Below are 24,393 nucleotides of genomic sequence, written 5' to 3' on the forward strand. Positions count from 1 at the left end.
GAAAAGGTCTGGTTCTCGCCTCATCTCCGGCTGAATGATTCAAGATTACCCCCAGCACCTGCCGTCCCTGCTGTGCCCTGTGCCCTGTGATGTCGAACACCCATTGCGCAATACACACCTCGCTAGGCGACACCACTTGAGTCTTATAACGCCTGGACAGCGCTTTCTGCTACGTACTCAGCTGATCATCCCGAGGTTATGGTTCAGGTACTGCTTGATATTCAGTGTTCGGAACAGCCATGAGCCAAAAAAAAAAAAAAAAAAAAAAAAAAAAAAAAAAAAAAAAAAAAAAAAAAACCGTAGATTCAGAAAGACGTAGCAATGTGAAAAATAGCGACAATAACGACTCGGTATCCAACATGCCGCTACCCCCAGTCCTCCGCACGGAGTATAAAGAGCAACAAGCTATTCATCTACAAGCCCCACATCCACGGTTCGTGGAGTAGTTACGGAGTAGTCAGTCGTGAGCAATCCCATGGCTGATTTATTAAGCGGAAACCAAGAGCATCACCTTTTTCAGAGCCATACCAGACATTCAAGGAGGCCATTTTATTTATGAACCTTTTAAACCGATTGTTCTGGTTCCAAAGTCACGGTTTACTTAATAGTTGTTGTTAAGAGAGGCCCCGTTCGTCCAGTGGCCAACCACCCAAACGGGGAATTTCAACATCGGTCCCACGAATCGCATCATTTTCGGCATCGAATAACTATTCAACGTCTCCCACTGAACCGGGGCAAAGGTCCATAGGGTTCTCAGAAACTTTCCTTCTAAGGCCATTGTGTGGCAAACACTTCTAAGCATTATTCTCTACCGCTCCGTTAACCAACACAGTGACAGTGGCCCAGAATCAGGAATGGAAACTCATCCTCTCATGAAAAAAGCGCGTCAAAATCTATTACAGGGCTCAGCAATAAGTCAACACAACTACTTGATTCTATAAGCACCATGTTTATGAGATCTCTATCCGCCGCTGCCCTCATAAGCTGCAGGTGAGGGGGCAGACAGTATACTGTTCCCACCATTGAGACAATCTATACATTGCCATCACCCATCGTAATATAACAACATTAGACTTTACGCTGCTTCTCCCTCTCAGCCTCTGCCTCCGCCTCTTCCTTTCTCTTGCGCTCAGCCTCTCGCTGCAGCTGGTCTGGTCGACGGATGGCGATGTCTTTAGGACGGAAGTCGCTGAAGAGCTGCTTCAGAACATTCTCAATGATCCAGCAGCCAGCGTAGTCCAGAACCATCAGGACCGTCAACGTGACTTTGAACTCGTTGCTGAATGGCACCAGGCGCAGCTTCTCGTTGATCTCGGGAACAAACTCGGTAGCGCAAGAGAAGGCAACAGCCGAGGCAGCCACCAGACCCCAGTACATGGCCTTGTTCTCGCGGATAGACTCGCGGAATGGGCGACCCTGGTAGTTGATAGAGAATGTAGAGATCTGTTGGATAAGCTGAAGCAGATAGACGGCACTGTTGAGCAGAGATGGCTCAAACTCGCCTTCCAGATCGACATCATTCGACTTCCTGTAGGTTTTATCAGTTTGTCATTGCCCGGAAGACATGGGTTTATGGAATTGACATACGGCTCAATCTTGGTGACATAATTCGAAAGGTAGATCAGCGTCGCAATGTGAATGGCAAACTGCCCAAGCACCGAACCAATGATGTAGACGTTGAAGATATTCGGTTGTGGACGCTCCTTTGACAGGCCTTCGACTGACTGAAGATATTGTTAGCATATATCGTTCACATTAGGAAATAACCTGGAATCAGGCCATAATCAAGTTCTTACCTTGGCACGAGAGATGGATAGGAAGCAGACACTCATGAGCATACCGCTAATGGTGACTTGGCCGTCTCCGAACTTGATACCATCGAGGTAGATCACACTCAAACTGTAGGCACTGATCAAGCAGTTCAAAGCCAGAATCTTGTACATCTGAATCGTAGCGACGAGGGTACAACGGCCTTGGCGAATGATGTTGGGAATGGCAACGACATTAGCAAGCTTGCTAGTGAAGGGGGCAGCGACCGAGGCGTCGCCCAGCTTGATCGTTGGCGGCTCGCTATCGTCGAGCTCCTGCTCCATCATCGAGGTAGTGAGCTTATCAGCAAGACCCGCAGCTGCCACAGTGGCCTGCTGCTGGCGTTGCTGCTGAGGAGAGAGGTTCTGGTTCGACCGCTGCAGTGCTTGTGCACCGGGAGACACAATGGTAGCCTCGGGCTTGGAGGTGTCCTGAACACCAGCAGCAGAAGCGTTGGTAATACCTTTCCGCTGGGCTTCTCGCTCAATAGCCTTTTCATAGTGCGGGTTGTTCGGGCCGGGAGGATAGAGGTGAGCAATTTGAACAGGAACAGGAGGAGCAGGCTGGTTGAATCGTTGCATCATGGCGACCTGCTTTTCGTAGATTTCCTTCATCTTCGTGTTCCGGTAATGCTCAGCAATCTTGGTGAGATCCTCGGGCGAACCGTTCAGCAAAGCGACACCGACATGAGCCTGCTTCAGTGCACCAACGTCATTTGTACCGTCACCGCACATCAGGGTAGTGTAACCAGCATCCTTGAGTCCAAGAAGAATCTCCTCCTTCTGCTTCGGCGACACACGAGCATATACCCAAGTATGACGGAGAAGGTCCGGAAGAGCTTTTTGACCTTTGAACTTGGCCAGGGCATAACCAGTGACACAGATATCCTTAGTCTCCAGAGTTTCACGGTCCAGGGGTTGCGTGGGGTCCACGTCGCGGTTGAACTTGTCATCGACGCTACGCCAGACGAGTCTCGTTCCAGAGGTATCATTCTCGGGAGCATCAAGGATGAGCACGTCACGATCGACAATTTCCACCTGCCTTGCGACGTGAACGGCAGTAAGTGGGTTGTCTCCAGTAATCATGACTACACGGTGGCTGCTCTCGTTGAGCATACGAACCGCCTTGACAGCATCTTCCTTCAGAGGGCACTGAAGAACAAGGAATCCAGCGAAAGTTAATTCTGACTCAATCTCTTCTCTCGTGTAATTGTTCACACGTCCCTGGCTGATCTCGGCTTCCGGGGAGAGATACTTGTAGGCCAAGGCGAGGACACGAGCTCCGTTACGGGTGAAATACTTGAAGGTCTCCTCATAGTTCTCAGGCGTGTTGACCAGCATGGACCGGATAGTCTCTGGTGCTCCCTTAACACCGACGAATGTCGCCTTCGTCCTCTTTGAAGTCTTTCGGTCCGTGGTAGTAACGGTCGCGATAGTGCTTTGACGCTTAAGAGCAGAAGAGAATTGGAATCTTCTCTTAATCTGAACAGATTCTGGAACAATAGAGGAGCTCTTCGCGGAAACACCCTTGCTGACAAGGATGTCATCCTTACCGAGTACCCAGCCGAGCCATTCCAATGTAGCCTTTTCCATTGGATCGCCAACAATGTCTCCCTCATCCAGCTTCACAAGGGCGTGAGCCGAAGCAAGGACAAGTGCAGTGTACACATCAATACCCTCAGCTTTTGCCAGTTCAGTGTGACCACCGTTGGCTTCCACTTGGGCTCCTTTCTGGCCAAGGGTAAGCCCAGCAATTCCATCGACGACAAGGTCTTCGCCAGTTAATGTTCCAGTCTTGTCGAAACAGGCCACATCGACGCGGCCAGCGAAGGGAATGCGGAACGGCTCTGTGCAGAAGATGGCGAATTTGCTGAGGGCAGCAAGACTGGTGTTGACAGCCAGACTCAGCTCCATGGGAAGTTCAGGAGGAACAACACTCGTGATGATCAGGACACAGTCAAGCAGAAGCTTGGACCGTTTGCGATCCTTCTGAACACCCTCTTGCCACACGTACCAAGAAGCAGCCAGGGCGAAGATGAGCAGGAACAGGATGAAAAGCAGAGCTTCAGCATTGTTGGCGGAGACTCTCTCTGTAGAGTAGATCATTGTGCGAACCAGACTTCCCTGACTGGTCTCAAATCCGGTCTTAACAACCACGCCCAGAGCACCGTTGTCCGGAGGGTTAGGGACCCCGGGGGATGTCTCCGGGAGCTTCTCTGCACCTTGTGCGCTGGAGCTTGGGTGTGTGATTTGAAGGACTTTAGTTCCTCCATGGACAAATGCGTTCTTATCAAGTCCATCCGGGTCGATCAAGTCGTCACCAGGTCGAAGTTGGATAGACTCCTTCAGCAAGGGTGTACTTTCACCAGAAAGCATAGCTTCATTGACGATCACATTACCCTCAATGAGGAGGATATCACAGGCAACGCCACTGTCTTCCTTGGTTCGATTCACTGACATGAGGTCTCCAGGGAGCAACTTGTCGCTGCTGATCTCCTGCCACTTTCCCTCACGGAAAACCCAGACATCGTAAGGTTTGATGCTCATGCCGCGGAACTCGTTCAGCGTGCGCTGACGTTGCCAGACAACAGTGCTTTCGAACGCAACCAGCATGAACAAGGTGAAAAGGGAGTAGTACCAGTATTCATCCAGCATCCATAGACCCACGCAGAAAATCTGGAAGACGAAGAAGGGCGCGACGGCATGTTCCTTCCAGAGTTCAATGAAGCCTGGAACCGGAATATCGAACGTATTGTCGCCATAGTGGTGGTGAACACGATCAACCTCAGTCTTGGTGGTCAAGCCACGGGACTGCTGGAAGAACCTGATCGGGGGCTTAGGGTCTGCATCCAGGACGTAGGATAGTGGCGCAAAGGCTTTCCGCTCCGGATAGTAAAGGAAACGGCGCTTCTGGAACAAAAAGGAGATGGTTTTCTTTCCACCGGTGGTATCATGGATCAGGTCACAGATCTCCGCGGCTCCGGCGTTCGTCACAGGAATAATCTTGATAAGCTGGGCTGAATCGATGCTCCGGGAGCCTGTTGTGGTGAACAGCGCCCTGATGTTGATACTCCATTTCGTCATCAACCATAACAACGATTGTACAGTGATAATAGATCCGGAATAGACAAAGGTCCATTCCTGGCCCTGAATGTACTTATCATATCGCTGGGGATTCAGATAGATCGAGAAGAACAGGGGCCATATGATGGTAAAAGGGAGCACATAGATATGCATCTGAGTAGGGAGTGGATTCCGAAGGGAGGCATGTTGAATCTGGGGATCATCGACGAGTTTCGCCCTGTAGGTCTTGTTAGTACGCATTGATATCTCTAGATGCAGTGGCACGCGACGGGTGCTGGAGGGTGAAACCGACATGTTGGCAACTCGAGAGACCGCGACGGCAGGTCGGAGCAACAAGTGAATGGATTCAGTAAATCATAAGCAAGATAATATTGTAACAAGAAATCCCACCAAGACCGATCAAGCGTCCTCGGGAGAAAAGAGCCGTACAAGGAAGCGGCAACAAGTTCTGCGAAGAAGCCACCTCGACGATGTCAAAGCTCCCAAGATGATTTCGCCGCAGGTCACTAATCGTCGATTCTCGGCATCGATTGGCGTGATCAGCCACATGGCAGTTCCTAGCCACTGCCGCGCCCGGAATAATGTATTCCCGGTCGACCTGGCTACCTATCGCTCAGTCACTTCCTTATGTTCATAATTCGGTTATTTAGCACACTCTGGACTGTGAACTGTGAACTGAATTTGCAGTCGCTTCCAGCTGGAGGATGCATTTGCTGCTACTTCTGTAAGACTCCAGCTATCTAGGAAACTCATAACGAATCCAAGGTTGCATGATAGTTATTGTCAGAGCACATCTGATGACATTATTGCCTGTTCACATTGACTGGACAATTGGCTGTCAGAATATTTGTCTCTGATCTTCAAATAGATGTAGATACTGCTTAAATGTAATAACAGAATAATACTTCACGTCCTATCGATTACGCATATTTCAGATCCAGGCTGAACAAACAGGAAGATTCTCCTTTTTGGTCGAGTGGCCTCGCGCCAATAGGTACCTCTGTTAGCATACTTTCAAAGCAGGGCAATCCTCCTAAACAAAACAGTAATCTATCCGAGAAACTGTGATCAGCAAGCCTTGAAACAAGCCATCGTAATCTCTCTAGTTCACTAAGTTACATACCGGGGTTACTCATGTTCAGCACGACTCGTTTTGCGGTTCAACTTACTCTACAGAGGACTTTACCTCGGCGATGTTATTGTTCCGACATGGAGCCTCGGATTGCTTAGTGAAACTTTGGGTCGATGGAGTTTTATGCGGAGATGAGCGTCCGACATATGCATGGCCAGTAGTGCTCGTCAAAAGGTGCGCTCAGACGCGGGAAGATCTATCGGGCTACCGACAGTGCTTGAGAAGGATATAATTTGGGCCTGTAGGCCAGGCGGATATCGCCTGCCTCCTTTCGCTTTAGGTCTAGTGCTTCGCACAGAGAGTTTAGATAGCTTAGATAGCTTAAAGCTTTAGAGCTTAATCTTAAGAGAATTAAGCATCTTTATCTCTAAGCTTCGCGTGCCCGAGAAGTTATACGCCCAGATAGCTTTATTTTTTTATTATTTCTTATTATTTAAACAGCTTTAATTACTGTAAAGACTATATTCTTAAACTAGACCTATTTTCTGCAGGATCTATCTCTCTTACTAATAGTTTATTAAACAACCCCGCTAGTTATCCTTAAAAATAATAATATATTATTAAGATTCTGATCTTCCAGAGAAGATATCAGAGAAAATTAACAGTATTTAAAAACTAATAATTAAGTCAAACTTTAATAATTAGTTATATTTTATCTAAAATATCCTATGCGCAATTAAATATAAAAATCTAATTAATTTATTAATCCTACATCCAGAAATTACAGATTATAATGCGTTTATTAGATAGAGAAAGATATCTCTTACTATTAGAAGTTAAATAACAGCATAGTTAGATATAGAGATTATTAAAGAACTTTAATAGATATTATAATAAGCTATCTATATAAATAAATATATTAACGTAATTAAGACAATTCTAATTAAAAAAAGATATATAGAATTAAGATTAGTATAAAAAGCAGCTATAAGAACTCACTATTATTAGTATAGATTAATTAAATAGTTTATTATTGCCTATTATAATACTTAATAATATACTAATAATCTAAGCCTTATGATTATTTTATAGTATGCTGCTATACTCCTTTTTAAAAAATTTAAAAAAAAATTATTAAGCTGGATTATAATATAATACTATTCTTAGCCTAAAGATAAATCTAAGATAATAATAAGCTCTAAATTCTAATAACTTTGCAGAGAAGCAATAGATATAATAAAATAATATAATATTAACCTTGCCGCAGTTAATAATACTAATAAGATATTATTAACTTTAATAAAACCTAAGTTAAAGAAAGATAAACTAAAGGATTTTAATAAGATCCTGCCTAAAGATAAAGACCCTATAAATTATATAAAAGAGTTACACAATAAGAAATCTATTTAAAATAAAAGATATAGATATTATAATTACTAGGGCTATAATATAAATACCTATTTTTATCTCGCAAAAAGGAAACCAGAGAATTTTAAATCTAGGGATAAGATCTAATATTTTAATGCTAATTTAGGATAGTTATTAAGTCTTGCTATAATCCTTATACCCCTAAATCTTAAATAATTTATAGGAATTGCCTTTTTAGTATAGGTAATATCAGCAATACCCCTAGTATAGATTATAGACTTAGGATTATTAGGTAATATATATAATAATAGATCTTAATTTGTTAAGTATAGGGACTTTAAAGAAGATAAAAGATATAATTTTAACTATGCTAATAGTATTATAGGATAATATTAAGATAAAGAGAATATTTATCTAGATCTATAGCTAGATAGTAAAAAAATCAATATAATCCTGGTTTATATATATTATAATCTAAACCTTAAATACAGTCTACTATTAACCCTCAGCGTTATAAAATTATATAAGATATAGTACTATGCTAAATAGAACAGATTATTAGATATAGATATAAATAAATTAAAAAGATATATCTATAAATATGGGAATATCCTATAGCTTAAGCTCGCGTAACCAGTTAATATAATAGTAATTATACTAGAACTTCTATATTATTAATTAGTCTATACTAGAGTCCTAAAATTAAAGATATTAATTAAGAATATTAAACTATCTAATATAGAACTAATAAATAATAATTATAACTTCTACTATAAAGCCTATTATTTATTTAAGGCTAAGCAATTAGTCTTAAAAGACCCCTAACTAAGATAGCCTAAACTAGCTGAGTTCTTTTATATAGATCTCTAGCTAGTTAAGCTAATTAGTATATATAGCTATAACTATTATTTAATTATTATTAATAATACTATAAAGATATAGTTTATATAGTTTATTTATATTAAGGAGGAAGCCTCTAATAAACTTATTTAGTTCGCTAAGAGTATTAAGAATATTACCTCCTATTACTTAAAGGCTTAGAGAATTAATAATAGATATAAATTTTTTAATTTTAGAGATTAGGCAATTAATAAAGGAATAATAATTAAAGTAACTGCTCCCTATACTCCTAAAGTAAATAGTATATTAGAATATTATAGGGGATATATTAACTCCCTATCTTATATAATAATTATTATATTAAAATTATCTTAATTATTATAGCCTTTAGCAGTTAAGACTGCTGTCTATATTACTAATAAACTTCCTAAATAAAATAAATATAAGACTCTTATTATAAAGTAGAGGAAGGCTTTTAATATTCTAAATAAATATTTAATATTATAATATATTTGTATTTAGAGTTATAAAGCTTATATTTATATACCTAAAAAAGATTATAAGTAAGCTTTTAAGATATTATTATATATAAGGATTAGCTATCTTATTAGCTATAAAGGTAATAACAGCTATATCTATAAGGTCTAATTTCTAAATATAGGCAAAATAAAATGCTCTAGAGATATAACTTTCTTTAAGGATCTTAAAGATTTTATAAGAGATATTATACTAATATTACTGCTAGTACCTAAAAATAATAATCCTATAAGATAAGATATAATATTGCTTATAGATTAAATTTAGAACTTAAAGATTATTAATATAATTTATCCTATAATTAAGGGGAATAATTAGAATAGGATTATAATGCTATTACTGATACTATAGACTATATAGTAAAACAGATATTAAATTAAATAGATTATATAGGGACTTAAAGTAATCTAACTTACAGCTAGCAAAATATATAAATAGCTAAGCAATTCTATATAGGAAGATCCTATTATTAATACTAATAAAATATTTTATAATATAGAATCTAATAATAGTTCTAACTATATTAAACCTCTACCTTTACCCCTTCCTCTATCTAAACTTACTAAACAATATTAACTGGAGATAGAAGAAGTCTATATATCTTTAAGGATTAGAACTCTACAGACTTAGCTTAAAAATAATTAAGCAAGAGATATTAAATATTAGGCTATTAAGAGAAAGGAGAAGAAGAAGTTTAAAATCTCTTTTAATATTTATGCTATAGCAATTAATAAATAATACGCTTATAATATATTTATACCAGAAATATATAAGCAGGCAATAAGGTTATTATATTATAATAACTAATATAAAGCTATAGTTATCTAAATATAAAAGTTTAAAGATAAGTATACTTAGGAACTAATGCCATATCTAAAGGAAAAGGATACTAAGATACTCCTAGGGAAGTAGATATATAACCTTAAGTTTAATACTGATAGCTATATTACTAGCTATAGAGCTAGATAGATAGTCTATAGTAACTTCTAATAAATAGATAACTATAAATATTATTATAGTCCTATTATATCTAAAACAGTAATTAAAATATTTATAATATTAGTTGCTATTTACTGTTTTTACTAGAGGCAATATAATATTATTATAATATATTTAAACGCAGTCTTAAAAAGTAGTAAAGTTTATATATAGCAACTGATAGGATTCTAGAAGATAAAGAGATATATCTATCTACTAAAGTAAGCTCTGTATGGCCTATATTAATTAGCTTTCTTATAGAACAAAACCTTTATAGATAAATTAAAAGATATAGGATTTAAACTGCTTAATAAAGATCTGTATATCCTAATTCACTGTATAGAGGACTATATTATTATTTATATTAATAATATAATAATTGCTGCCACTACTAATAAAGGAATTAATTATTTTATTAATAAGCTTAGCTTATAATTTAATATAAAGATTCTTAGGGAACCTAGTCGCTTCTTAGATTATAAGCTTATACAGAATATAGATAATAATATAATTATTATAAGCCAGTCTATATATATCCCTAATATATTAAAGGAATCGGGATTTTATAATAGATATACTAGGAAGATATCTATATTAATAAAGCTAATTTATAAGATATAGCTTTTAGAGATACTTATAGATAAAGATATAGTATTATAGTATTAGATTATAGTCGGCAAGCTTAATTAGCTCGCTATAAAGATATACCCAAATATTATTTAAGCAGTTAACTATCTCTAAAAGAAGGTAAATAATTTGAATAATAAAGATATTAGCGCTGTTAAGCATCTACTACGCTATCTTAGATAATACCCTTCTTATAAAATTAAATTAGGCAGCTAGTTAGAAAAGGGAATTAAAATCTATATTAATGCTAATTATTAAGATAACCCTAATAAAAAGTTAATTAAAGCTTTTATTATCTTTTATAAGAGATCTATTATTAGCTGGTTAAGTAAGAAGTAATAGATTATTATATTAAGCACTATAATTGCTAAATTCTATGCTTTAGATTTAGCTATAAAGGAAGCCTTATTTATAAAAAAATTAATTATTAGACTAGGATTAGAATTAGCAAATAACACAAATCTTATATAGGTTTATATAAATATTATAAATGCCACAGTTCTAGTAGAGAATAGGAGATATTGGCCTATTACTAAATGGCTCGATAATCGCTACTTCTTTATATGCAATGCCCTAGCTAAAGGAACAATTAAATTAAATAAGATTAATAAGAAGTCTAACCTAGCTGACGGGCTCACTAAATTATTAGATAAGATTAAATTTAATAAATTTAAGGTATTAATTAAGCTTAAATATATTAGCTTAGGGGATTAGGATAATAAATACTAGAATAATTAATTAATTTCTTTATTAGGAAGTATCTATAACTTCAGGAGGTATTAAGGGGGGTATTTTAGGCCTGTAGGCCAAGCGGATATCGCCTGCCTCCTTCTGCTTTAGGTCTAGTACTTCGCATAGAGAGTTTAGATAGCTTAGATAGCTTAGAGCTTCAGAGCTCGATCTTAGGAGAATTAAGCATCTTCATCTCCAAGCTTCGCGTGCCCGAGATATAACCATGCACTAGGACCCATGTCATCGCTCAATCCTGGTTGGGTGTAGACTTCCCGTTCGTCCAGGATGCCGTGTCTGCTGTTACAACGTGCATATGGACTACATGGGCGGCTGGGCACAGTGTTTCTTGACCGGCTGTCAGAGCTCAGGTTCTCAATAAGCGTAACTGCATGAATGGATATCTTGTGTTTTGCCCCGAATTAATTTTTTTATGTCCAATGTACACCCATATTCCCTCAAAGCCAAACAAACTCCCTCGGATGCCTATACCAGTTCATCAGAAGTAACAACAAAGGTTTTCTGAACAGCCACGCCATGGGAATCTTCTCCTCCTCCCTTGGGATTCAAATCCTCTTGGCTGCTGTTCTTGCTGGTTTGCCGATAATGCCTTCGACTTGGGTTGCCGGTGGTGACGACCACATGGGACTCATCCGGATCAACGTCTGGGCGCCAGTAACCGGGCCCCTTGTAACCTTTGAAAGACGAAGTAGGTCCATGTGCACCGAATTCAGAGAGCTGCATGCTGTCTTTTGTTTTCTTCCCACTCCGAGTGCCACTGAGAGAGCCGTCGCGGAAGAAACGGAATAGGGGACGGAGGGTGATCAAACTGCCAGCAGTAATTCCGAGACTGGCTTCGACATTGGACCAGATAGAAATGCTAGCTGTTGCATCTAGATATTCATCTCCGTCAGTCATGTGTCAATGGCAATGCCGTCAATTGCGGAGAAAAAGAGAAGGCATCCTTACGTAGAAAGTCGGGATCTTTGTAGTGATGAAGGAAAGGAATGCGGATAACCACCGCAGCGCTGGCGCTGTGTCCAGACCGTCAGCAAAAGCTTCATGATGAAAGGAATAATGACACCACATACACACAACCCATACTCAGGATTCCTGCCACGGCCCACTTGGTCCGACGGTTCATCTGCAGGTTCCAGATGACAAAGACGGGCAAAATTCCCACAGTGAAGTCGCAAACAGCAGCCTCGACACTGTAGACATAGGCCATGGTAATGATGGAGTCGGAAGACAAGCAGTGTCCGTTTCCAGTCCGGTTCCAAAAGAAGGCGACAGGGCGACACTGCAAGGTTAACATTAACCAGAAGACCAGTCCCACGATGGTCGTCACACTGATCACGGCCCAAAGGACTATCGAATGGACCCTCTTGACAGTCAAGCGCATGATGGAAAGCGCGATCGATATCTTGGCCACCACGCATGTAAGGACATACGAGACCTGGCCTAGCCACCACCACTGCAAGAAAAACATCAGCGGTCCGCCTATAACTGTGGCAGGGCGTTGGGTTCATACCATGAGCGCTGTTCGAATGTCTTGCTCGGGGATCTGAGTAAACCGTTTTGCAAATCCGTAGAAAGAACCCGTCATACCGCATATCGCGAACCATATATTCAGCGCCTGCCAATGAACATTAGTAACCGCCAGTTATCTCGGATATTCCGTCAGAGCAAGCGCATACCAGTGCTAATATCATCAACCCATCATCGTACCCAAAGGCCCGTACGAGCCTCAAGCGGACGAAGCATCGCAAGCAGACTGATATAAAAGAGATGACGAAGAGTACGAGCGTGACAACAAAGATCGTCGTACTGGCTCCCCCAAGGCCTCTCGACGGTTTTTCGGCGGCGCTGGTCTCCATTATCACTCCCGGCTATGAGGACCCGCTCATAGTCTTCGCCAAACAGCAGTTGGACCCTTTTCTGAAATAGATCCCCAGACGACTAGATATAAGAGAATGACAGATGTAGGAGAAAGGGGTCGGAGGACCTGGATGAATAATAAGAAATGAGGGAGAGACTGCCAAGCTTCAGCAAGCTTGGAGAACAGAGACGGAGGTGGAGAAGTGATATACATTTTACCACAAGGCCATCCAGAGTTCTAGCCGGCGGAGAGTAACGGATTCAGGTTAGACACTTGGGGATACAACACCTGCATCCAGTACGACGAACATTATTTTTGAAACTTTAACCGTTCGGTGATAATTCCAGCTTCCTTTCTGGATCCAGACACCCGTGGGCGCGGGACGCTGGCCGACGGTGCAGGGCTGCACAAGCCGGTTGATCTGTGGCGTCTGTTATTGCCGACTTTATGGGGACCACGTGCATGATGATGATGATAATGGATGGTAAGACAGCAAACTAGTCAACTGTGGGCGGCAATAATGATGGTCGAGGCTTGAGAAGTTGTACCAACAGCCGGCACGATCCGTCAGTTTGTCTGGGTACTCTGGGAAGCAAGTATCTGAGCGCGTGCCACCGCCACGGCAAGACTACAGACTACTCTTTTTTTCTTCCCAGCCCTGGCGGCGTACCTGCATGACAGTTGTGGTAAGCCTGTCGCTGATCCAGGGCTGAACGAACTATACCAGTGCGCTCGATCTTTTCTAGCTTGTTTCAGGTTTTCCTGTGAACCATGGCCCTCTTAGGGTGAAGGATAAATAATCTATGGTATAAGCATAGAGCCAGTGCGAAAATAGCAGTATTGGGGGATCTGAATTGAGCACCCGACCATGGATCAGTCTCGATGGGCAAGCTAGTTCTCGTGGAGAGAGCGGCTTGCTTTCCATGGGTCGAAAAAATTGAAATACCCAGTTAATGAGGGGTCGACATCCTTCCCTCCACATGGATGCTGCTACCCTGACGATAGCCCGGTTTGAAGGGCGTGATCCTGGCTCTATTTAACGACGTGGTACCTGGCAGTGGTCAAAGCCGGCAATAATAATTCTTCTTCAGGAATCTAGATCCTCCGTGAAGAATATCAGTGCGTCCACTGTCCGTCCGGCGTTGTCGGTGTCAGTGCCGCACGACCGAGTCCCCTGAGATCGGATCTGGATCTTTACTTTTAGTGATGGTCCTCTACTCCGTAGTAGTTACTCAGACCTCTCCTCCGTGCTCCGTATCCTACCATGAAAGGAACTGATCTGCGCGGGCAGCCATCTGCTCTACGGAGGACTTACTTCGTACGCACGGGTTCAGACCCTGTTCCGTCCCTGGTTGCGATTCAAACATCATTATTATTATTATTATGACCTCGATCGTACCGCATCATAGCTCTATGTCCGCCAGTCTTCCCGAGGACCATCCGTGATGTCTTCCCGTTATCCGGGATGCACCACAAAACTGCCCAGGTATTTAATTGGTACGGCATGGCATATTACTTTTACCGTTAAGTTAGTTACTACTACTATCCCTCATCCCTGATACTTTATCCCTGTTGCTGCCAATGATGGGTTTTTCGACTATTATTCTGGGAGCAGAATTTGATCTGCTGTCTGGGCCCCATAAACGGTATGGTCCTTATGTGGGCCAGTCAGTCCAGGACTCCAGTGAAATGAATCGTACAACTCGCCAATTCGTTAGCTACCCAACTTTTGGAGACCGTTTCATGACTCGCACTCCACTCATAACCCAGTTAAGAGAAATCCCTGGGAGTCGGGACGGGCAGCAGCGGCTCGACGGCCAACGAGCGGACACCAAGCGGAGAGCGAAATGTCCCGTCGAACTCTGCCGATGGTACTTGGACGGACGACCAAGTTCCAACTCCAGCAACAAGTGGACACAAGGCTTGATGGTGGGCCTCAAGACGGCCATGTTACGGTTCTATATTCTCTAAATTCTCATAACCACACAAAATTCCCACGCTTGACGCACAGTCCTCGTAGAGACGAGGCCTGAACCCATTCGCCCTAACGGGCAACAATCCCGATTTTCACCAGCAAGGTCCGAGTTTCGAGAAGCACAGATGAGATCGCTGATCGTCGTCGAAGCTTCCTCGTGGCTGCAGAGACCACCCGTTCTAGAAGATCTCTCGATGCGTTGATCAATCGCCTTAACGACAAGTGATCATCCTGATGCAACGACGAGAACAACAAGAGTCACCGACTGTCGAGCCTGTGGCCAAGACATCCAGAGCAGTTTGGTCTTCGCTTCGCTTCCCACCTGAAATCCAGCTTTTGGCGACCCTAGTCAGAACGTCGGTTGTTTTGTCCTTCAGACGCCTCAAGATGAGGGACCCGAAGCACAGATAAATAGGACCACGTAGCACCTTTTGCTCCATATTAATATTATTCCTCGATGTAGCTGTGAATAACCGCCACCACACATGAGAAAGTGCCGCTCCCTAAGAATCATAAACGTGATGCCTCGACTCTACGGAAGAGATCCCCGGCTGAGAGGTGAGACATAACGCGTCAATCGAACAATTCACAATGTATTCAGCCGTGAACAATTATTTCTTCCCATTCTCCAACGCATTCAAATATGACAGATCTATGATGTTCTCAACCATCCAACACATCGACTTCATGTTTTACCAATTGCAGACTCTGAATTGAAAGGAACTGATCCTGGCGAAGGCGCAAGAAATTTCCTCAAAACTCAGCGTATATCGCTTGGAGAAAATATGCTTTCAGTCAAGATAAGCGACCCCCCTGAAAGTCGCCGCTGTCATCTCCGGCCCCGACCGCTTAAAAACAACTAGACTATTTCCGTGGCTTTGGGACACCTTTTTATGGAGTAAAAGTATTCGTAGTCATTATTTGCCCCTGATAGCGTTACCCGGAAACTGACGGCAATCATGCAGCGAGACGGGACTCTAGACAAACTCGCTTATATTGAGCATTTCGGATAGATGCTGGATTTTATCTGGCGTGGCGATGTGTTGGTATAATTTCCAAAGCCTAGAGTGTCTATGGTAGATAGATTCTTGTGGCGCCATACTTATCACTCAATAATAGGTTCTTCCCGTCCGGCTCATTGTAAGACATGATAGGTAAACTTAATTCGCGGGATCATGCATATGTCCTTGCCGTTGATTATCAGACGAGTTTATTTTTCATTTTTCATTTTTTATCTATTTTTCATTTTTTTTTTTGTTACGCCGGTTATCAATTCAGAACTGTGTGTGACCGTTCTTCCCGAGACGCAAGACCCGAATAATTAATAACCGTAACCCGACCTACTCTACTACGTACTGACTTACGGCATTGCATATCGGGCTTCCTGGGTGCTCTTATCTTTTTGCTAAGACGGTATTCCAGGAAGCAGATTCATACCCCCCAGCACCCGTACGACGTAGATAATGCTTGATCTCCATCGTGGTGCTGATGTACATGTACATACAGACTCTCCGCGCAACTGGCACTGGCAAACGAAGTGCAGCATTACAATTACTCCTGCCTGGAGATCACTCCATTGATAGTTACTGTCGAGACGAACGCGTCATCGTCGAGGCCCGATATTGTCGACTTTACACTGGACTGGGCCTTAAGGATGACTACCTAGTCTCAATACTTACATGCAGGTCTAGTTGGAAGAGAACACCTAGGTAACTGTGAAGGGCCATGAGGAGATCAAATGGCACAACTCCATCCACATGATGTTTAGATATGGCATGAATCTAAAGCGGATAGATCGGATCGCCACTTACTCATTCCAGGTAAGACGGATGGAATAGGTACATAAAAGTATGTACCATAAACCAAGAAACATGAGTGGTCGTTCAGGTAGACACTGCACCGCCGTATGGTAAACATGGACAGTAACAGGTCACTACAATAAGCTGCAAACCGTCCCTATGAGACGGGGGCGGGGGCGGGGGCGGGGGGGAGGCCAATACTACAATATTATTTTATAGCACGAAGCGAGAATCACATTGGATGTATTTCCAGGAAATCTCACACAAAAAGCAATCATCGCGACCGGGGTGTTTTTCTAGGTTCTTTAGCTTGCTTCTACTGTAACGGGAAAATAGTGAAACGACGGGGGTAATATAATGAGCCAGTTGGGGACTTTGACATCTTCCTATGGACAAACGCAATTTCCCACTCCTGGCTAGGGAAGTCCGTAGACACTCCTCTTATTTCAGTGTCCTCATATTCCTCGAGCAGATTATTTACCGTTGTATCAAAGACGTATGACTACGGTTCTGTAATCTTCTCCACCAAGTTACTACATGTGAGTATTATGATCTTGGTCTGAGTGAGCAAGAGTTTAGTTCCTTTATGAATCACGGGGGTGATCTTTCGTATCTCGATTCTCCTATAAATAGCGAGATGATCGGTCGCCACTGAGTATGACTGCGAGTGGAATCAAATAACGCATCATCTTGAACGAACCTTGCATGCATACATATGCCCGCTGTACAAAACGCTGATTTGAATAAAAGATGGTTCTAAAATGACTTTGAGATGTTCGATCACATAACAATCCGTCTACCACTTAGCTTCCTTGCGATCCTGGAAAGCCTTCAAGATAGCGACGCGCTTCTCGAGGGCTGCCACATACTCTTGCGATGCGGCTTGGACCTTGGTCTCATCGCCCAGCTTGGGGTAGAAGTCCTTTCTGTACGGGGTTGCTGACATGGCAGCGCTGAAGATGGGCTTGACAACGAAGGAGTGGTGAGGCTTAAGTGTGTTACCATAAGCGTGACGGAATGAAGTAGCCAGCTCCTCAGACTGGTTGTCAATGTTGTGTCGGAGGGATTGAGCGGTGAAATCGAGACCTCTATTATGGAGATGGTCAGTTTCGTGCTCCGTCAAGGACAGGGGCGGTCAGTACACAGGACGACATACCGGACAAGCCAGACCAGCCCCTCGGTGGCAGTGTGCTTCTTTGTCTTCAACTCGTTCAGGACGAGGGCCTGCAGCGTGGCAGACTCCTCAGGAGCCGCAAGCTGCCTGTCTCTGATTTTCTATTAGGTACGATTAGTCAATGACAATTCCTCATCTTCGCGAAAAGGCGGTAAGCACCTTGATGTTTCCTAGCAAGTCATTCTTGACAGGAGAGAATGCGACAGAGCCGAGCAGATCTGTCGAACAGTGTTAAGATAAAGTACACTAGAAAAACAGCATATCGCAAAGGCTGAATGACGAACCGAATAGGGTGGTCAGAGATTCGGCGGCCTCGAGGAACTCGGTAGTAGCGATACCGTCGTCGTTAGCGGTATCAATGGGAACGTCAACAAACGACTTCCGGAGAGTGTCGAACCAGGTACCACCGGCGGGGATCACAGCAATAGAGGCCATTTTGAAGATTGTTGACCTTGTCAAAAAAAAAGAAGCGAGATAAGGAGGTGAATGGGAAATGTGGTTAATGGAGAGGATACAGAGATGCAGAGGGGTTAAGCAACAGTATTCCACGCGGTGAGTTGTCTCAAGTCGATCATGCCCCTGGAACGTGGGGGGACACGCAAGCCAATGGCGGGGCTCATTTCCCGTTTTGACAGCTCAAACCATGCAAACATGACAAACAAGACAAACGAGCACGTGACTCTGCTTATGACGTCACAGTGCCTCGTTCTCATCCCATACCTGCCAAATGCGGAGAGATCTCAGCCACAGCCCTGGAGGCTCTGGCGACCCTGTGTTTGGATATCGCTGGCCATTCCCGGTATTCACTTCCTACTCGTTTTAGTTATTGTTTACTCCTATATGTAGTCATTCATTCCTTGGATTATTCTCTGTCAGTCAGGAGTCGCACTGTTTCAGAGCCCACCCTCTCCCATGGGTTCGCAGCCAGGATCCGCCCAATTACCGCCCGATCCTCAGCAAGTTGATGCGGGGAGATGCCATGGCCAATGTGAGGCCCTAGATGCGGGATCGTATACAGCTCAGCAACTGGTACGTTCTCAGACAAAATACATGTTTGACACTATCTCTGATCCCATGACAGCGCCATGCTTCTGCGGAGCACTTGCATAAGACAACCAGACGTTTCTTCATCGGGCCAATTCCTGAAGGTTGGCTGAACAGTCATCGCAAGTCATGGTATCGAATGGGTCTGTCTTTCAAGAATTACTCGTCGCGAAGAGCAACGTTCTCTGCGGATCTTTCATCTGGCGAACAGAGACTGGGTTCTTTACAGGATGAAGCTTCATTGGCAGCTATCCAACAGCGCAGCTTTCCTATACTTGATGTTATAGAATCTGAAGAGACCGGACCAGACGAAACCCAAGATGCATCCAGAGTACCCACTCAGGACCTACAACAACTAGCAACCGGGGCCGGGATCACCGACACATCTACTCCAATGAACAACATATCCCAATCTGAAGAATGTGTCATCACATCTAGCAATGATGAGCCGACAGAGTCTTCTGGGCCTGCTCATGTCTCCTCACCTGCTCAAAGTGCTCCTGATTCAGATGTTAGCGCTGAGGATGCACGGAATGGTGAGAATGCCAACATCAACAGCACTGGTCGCCATGGCAATCTCGATGCCACTGCGCGCTTGCTACCTCATAATGGTTCAGACAATAAGCTGAAATCAAATGGCCGCCCCTCTGCGCGTCAAAGACTGAGCCCGGTGCCGTCAGTAAGCGATGCGAATTCATCAACGTCCCTGCTGGGTCATCATGAGCGGCCTCGCCCGACAACAAACAATTCCGAAGAACCACCGCGCTCTCTGCAACAACAAATGCCGCAGGTTGATGAGACCTGTGAAGATCCTAGGGCTGACCAGTGGCTTCTGAGTCCAATATCGAACAGACTAGCCCGATTTAACCTGGATGACAACGTATTGAACAAACAGCAGCGGATCCGTCAACGCGTGCAAGGTATAGCCTCTAAACGACCTCGAAGATGGAAGCCACTTGAAGGGGAAGTTATCAAGGCAGAGAAGATGCTAGTCCGCGTCGAACAAGCATATCACCGAAGTCTCCCTGATGATTACACTGAAAACGACGGTCAGAAAATCGACACTCATCTTGTTGATAAGTGGCGTGAGTACCTTGTTGTGTGCCGCTACACTCCTCAGCAGAAGCATGCACCGTACACCCTCCAGATGTATAAGACGCGCGTGGTCCCGAAAGTGCAGACATCGAAAATCAACAAACCAGCCCGCCACGAGGTTCCCCTGACTTTAAAGCAGACCAGGGCTAACCTGTACTCTTCTCTCGATAAGACGCTCGTCATCTATCAGCCCTGCAAACACGGTACCAAATTATATATGATACGAGCTCGATCTGGTGCAAATTCTGTGGAATGGTTCGCTTTTATCCGGCAAACTCTTGGGTGGCGTCGGCCATCGAAGCTTCTCATCAACGTTCCCGACCTTGATGTGTCCCTCATCATCAAGGACCCTTTTGGTGCCCATGATAAAAGATATGGTTCTGAAAATAAGGCAGAAGACCAGGGAGAACCGGCAATGGGAACGGAAGAGGATATAGCCGGGATCATTACACACGCCTGCTTGGAGCTTCTTCAGAGCCGAACTGAATGGTCTGATGTCTTAAAGTCGTGGTCTGAGGTTGAAAAAATGGGTCTTGCTTGGAAACGTTATGATCGATTGGAGTGGGTGGTTGGTCCAAACGAACGTAGAATGTTCGGCGCCATGGGGATGCAGATGTATCACGACCTTGAACTCCGACCGAAACATCACTATCCGACCGCCGTTAAAGGTCGCAATGAAGAAAAGGACCATGAGCCGCCTCCTGTGGAAGGTTTTTTAATTCGCCTGACGTCTCAAAAGGGTGTGCATCAGCGATTCAATAGGATGTTTTTCAAAAGACTCTATTTCTCAACTCAGGATAACTACCTTTTCTTCTGCAAGCCGGCGAAGGCTGCGCCACCTCCGCCACCGAAATTGCCTGCCTTGAGGGATGGCAATATACCCTCATCTTCGGAGATCGTACAGAAAATGCCGATTCAGTTCGATATCGACCCTTATCCGATCGAAAACGGAGATATTGCGTGGTTGTCCGGTGGTAATAAGGACTATGTTCGAGACCATGACCAAGAAGCATATGCGCATGTGCGACGAAATCTGCACAATCTAAGTCAGGCTGATGGTTTCATAAACTTGTGCAGGGTAAGGGAAGTGAGATATGTTCAGCGCGGCAGCTCTCCTGCTGACGCAAACGTGGGCGAGGGACCAGACATTGAGTTTCACCAGGAGGTCAGGGATACGCGTAGAGACGACGGCGCGACAAGTCAATTCGACAGCGATAGAACTTTCGAGTTGTTACTGAACAATGGTCTTGTAGTTCGACTGCAAGCCTACGACAACCATACGAGGGACGAATGGATGAAACGTTTGGATGCATTGGTCCGGTATTGGAAAGCACGCACCGCCGCAGATACGGCCGAAATCAAAGCACTACGGCGTCAGAACCTCGAACTGCTTGGCATTGACGAAGAAATGGAGTCTATGCTGGGACAGTTCGCACAGAAGTGGGAGGTCAGGAGGGCGCAGGCGTCCCCGCATCTCTATAACTTGTGTGCTTTGATAGGGTGTCGAGCAATAAAGGTATACATATCTTCGTGTTTCTTCATTTTCCTTTAACATGTTCATTTCTTACTCTTGGGTGAAACAACAGACAGCTAATCTTTCTAACCACTAGATGTCCGGACCATTGTATCGTAAACCACGCCGTCACTCGACCTTTACCCGCTGTAATGTGATCCTCTCAGATGGAAAATTAATGATCTTCAAGAGCACGCTGCGAAGAAGTACTGGTGTCGAAATACCCCATATACATCAGGAGCTTGACACTACTCTCGACCTCAGCGACTGTTACATCTATGCCGGCCTATTGACCGAGTCGGATCTTCTTTACGCGAACCAGACGTTTGACAACAACCGTCCTGGTCGCCATCCATTGCCACGCATCTATCTTTCGACAGATGGCTTCACAACTTGCGATGAGGACACCGCGGTCTGCTTCGTGATATGGCATCCACTCCGCAAGGACCTTTTCCGCACATCTGAGGTCCAGCAAGGAGGACATGCACGGCGGCGATTGCGACAGGTCTCCATGTTGGGTGTTCCTGGTCGGTCAATAGTATTCAAAGCACGAAGTCGAGTGGAGAGAGACCGATGGGTGCTGAGTATCGAATCAGAGATGGATCGGTTACAAGACGAGCGGCTGGAGGACGTCCGTATCGTTTCCGATTCTTGAGCGCATGATTGCAACCATCCCTCATGTAGATTCCTTCCATCGGCTTTGGGGGCTGTTAGGATACAGAATGGCGTTAGGTGATTAAAGCAGGATGAATCCTTGTTGTTTTGGCCATAGGGTAGGGACCTTCCGATGGCATCTTTGTCGGCGCCCAACTGCTTTATTGAAAGACGAGCTGCAGATACCATCAGCACCCTTCACAAAGGGTATAAGACCATCAGCATCAGGTACCTGATTCCACCTATCTAGGATCAAAGCAGATAGGAATCACAGAAGTACGCTGGCGGAGGCAGTGCTCCGAGCAGTAATCGCCCACGATGAGGTCCTAGGGCATAAATAGTCAATAGATCTCGGTATTCTCCAGCAGTTCAAGCAAATCAAGATTTTTTCCCGTTTCGCATGCTTTTCTTCCTACCCTGCTTCTGTGACCCTACCTAGAATCTTGCCTCTCGTTATTCAGTGGAATTCTCTTTTATTCGGTATTATTCATAGTTACAGGAACGCATGCGGGTTTATGATTCTATAAAGTACACGAGAAAGACAAATGCCCCCCCCTTGAAATGGCCAAGAAATGCCAGTTCACCCTCAAAGTGCCCTCCCAATACCGCATCAAAGCGGTACTAGGAGGTTAAGAGAAAGGATGTCGGTAACAATTTCTATTCCAGAACCGGCTTTTCCAGCTTCACAGCCTCCTTCAACACCCTTTCCCTGACCGCCGTTCCATACGTCGATTTCCTTTCGTCGCTAATCCCATTATCGCCGCCATTCTCCCAATCCCACCACCGTAACAACCTCGTCCGTGGCCATAGAACTGCGATCACGCGGCCAGTGATCAGACTGATGCTGACAGGCCCGTAGGTATTACTGTCCAACGACCTTTTCGGATCGGCCGAGTCTCCTTCTAGCCAGACGTGGTTGAACGGTACGATCTGGGATTCCCGTGGGCAGGGTTCTCTTGTCGTGACTCGATCCCCGGGCAGAGCGATGACACGTTTGATAGCGATATTGTCGGGATTCGCGGGTGAACTGGCGCGGAAGATGAATTGTTAGCATGAGCGCATCACCAAAAACCAAATCACCGAGACCAAAGACCAGAGTGGATGTCCCAATTGTGTTTGAAAAAAAAAAAAAAAAAAAAAAAAAAAAAAAAAAAGGGACAAGCAGCAAAACGGCCCAGACATACCGAAAGGTAACGACCATCCCCCTCTCCAGCCTCCTTTTCCTCTCCCATGGCCATCCGCCCCATGGCCACATATTCACCAGCACCATATCACTCTTTGTCTGCATCTGTGCATAATCCTCGTTCAAGTACGGGGTCATACTGGGCCCGCGCACCCACATCACTTGCAGGACATGTTCGGAAAAGAAAAGCCCAATTGGGACAATGGGAGCGAGGACACGAGCGACTCGGAGCGTCCGTTGGACGGGGACTGGGAGGCGGGAGAAGCTGGTTCGGAATCGGGAGAGAATAGAGGAGGGTCTGGCGGAGGAAGCGGGTTGTGATGTTGATGGAGGAGCGGCGGAGTGGGCGGAGGTAGGGATGGGGGTCGTCGCTGTTGCTATTGAAGGCTCCGGTCTTAGAGAGCGTCTTAAAAGCTCATCTTGTGAGAGAACTCGAGGTTTCTGCTGTGGGCTGGAGCCTGGTCTTATATCCGGTCTCGGCGGAGGCATTATCGGTGATGGACAGTGATGATGCAGGGAGTCGAGGGCGTGGAGGGGAAGGGCAATTGAGCGATTGTCTTCCTTAGAGTCTATTTTATAGTTATGGAAGTGTCAGTATCTATGGATTCTGACCTGCATTGGGGGAATTGAATGTCAACAAATATTTGAGATCTGATCGTAATCGATAATACGGATCTCACATCTCGGAGTTGAATCTGGACAGCTTGTTTGCCTCGTTTGCATCAACATACGGATTATCACGATCAATTGTCGGAGTCATTTAATTAATCATACGGGGATCGCTGAAAAGATTTACTGGGATAGCAGAATAGTGTATTGTATAATGGATCCAAACATTTAAACATCATTACTTGTGGTGTGCAGAAATACTCTACCACAATAATCGCAAGCAGGTTGTTGTATACAGCTGCCGATTAATTATCTGAACGGACCTTAGAAGACAAGGACGTGGAAAATATGTAAATCTAGGCTATGAGTTCTCGTGATTGGCTTTTTCTGGAAAGTCAAATCAAGTTGCTGGAAGAAAACGAGGA

General features: G+C 44.1%; 5 protein-coding genes across 5 annotated transcripts; 1 reads left to right on the top strand and 4 right to left on the bottom strand.

The window, feature by feature from the left end:
* Positions 1–675: 675 nt before the first annotated feature.
* C8Q69DRAFT_425991 (putative cation transporting ATPase) lies at positions 676–5,379 on the bottom strand. Its single transcript, XM_028628430.1, has 4 exons — positions 5,185–5,379; positions 1,797–5,109; positions 1,588–1,724; positions 676–1,528 (listed from the first exon to the last, which is right to left on the bottom strand). Coding segments are annotated over exons 1-4 (3,912 nt in total). The 5' UTR covers positions 5,187–5,379; the 3' UTR covers positions 676–1,068.
* Positions 5,380–11,123: 5,744 nt separating this feature from the next.
* C8Q69DRAFT_450841 (hypothetical protein) lies at positions 11,124–13,156 on the bottom strand. The gene is made up of 6 exons (XM_028629467.1): positions 13,134–13,156; positions 12,741–13,078; positions 12,575–12,679; positions 12,135–12,517; positions 12,013–12,077; positions 11,124–11,936 (listed from the first exon to the last, which is right to left on the bottom strand). Exons 2-6 carry the CDS (start codon positions 12,918–12,920, stop codon positions 11,530–11,532), a joined length of 1,140 nt encoding a protein of 379 aa, XP_028489024.1. The 5' UTR covers positions 12,921–13,078; positions 13,134–13,156; the 3' UTR covers positions 11,124–11,529.
* Positions 13,157–17,492: 4,336 nt separating this feature from the next.
* C8Q69DRAFT_440479 (glycolipid transfer protein domain-containing protein) lies at positions 17,493–18,305 on the bottom strand (the record flags this gene model as incomplete). Its single annotated transcript, XM_028628654.1, has 4 exons — positions 17,493–17,784; positions 17,853–17,971; positions 18,030–18,088; positions 18,155–18,305. 4 exons carry the CDS (start codon positions 18,303–18,305, stop codon positions 17,493–17,495), a joined length of 621 nt encoding a protein of 206 aa, XP_028489025.1.
* A 477-nt stretch (positions 18,306–18,782) lies between these two features.
* On the top strand, positions 18,783–22,177 carry C8Q69DRAFT_440480 (Pleckstrin homology domain-containing protein; the record flags this gene model as incomplete). Its single annotated transcript, XM_028628655.1, has 3 exons — positions 18,783–18,899; positions 18,952–21,525; positions 21,620–22,177. 3 exons carry the CDS (start codon positions 18,783–18,785, stop codon positions 22,175–22,177), a joined length of 3,249 nt encoding a protein of 1,082 aa, XP_028489026.1.
* Positions 22,178–22,599: 422 nt separating this feature from the next.
* C8Q69DRAFT_22986 (putative mitochondrial inner membrane protease subunit Imp2) lies at positions 22,600–24,130 on the bottom strand. The gene is made up of 2 exons (XM_028626388.1): positions 23,361–24,130; positions 22,600–23,203 (listed from the first exon to the last, which is right to left on the bottom strand). The coding sequence occupies exons 1-2, from the start codon at positions 23,846–23,848 to the stop codon at positions 22,834–22,836; spliced, it is 858 nt and encodes a 285-aa protein (XP_028489027.1). The 5' UTR covers positions 23,849–24,130; the 3' UTR covers positions 22,600–22,833.
* Between the last annotated feature and the right edge of the window lie 263 nt (positions 24,131–24,393).

The sequence above is a fragment of the Paecilomyces variotii genome, assembly GCF_004022145.1.
Source record: "Paecilomyces variotii strain CBS 101075 chromosome Unknown C8Q69scaffold_1, whole genome shotgun sequence".
NCBI classification, from domain to species: domain Eukaryota; kingdom Fungi; phylum Ascomycota; class Eurotiomycetes; order Eurotiales; family Thermoascaceae; genus Paecilomyces; species Paecilomyces variotii.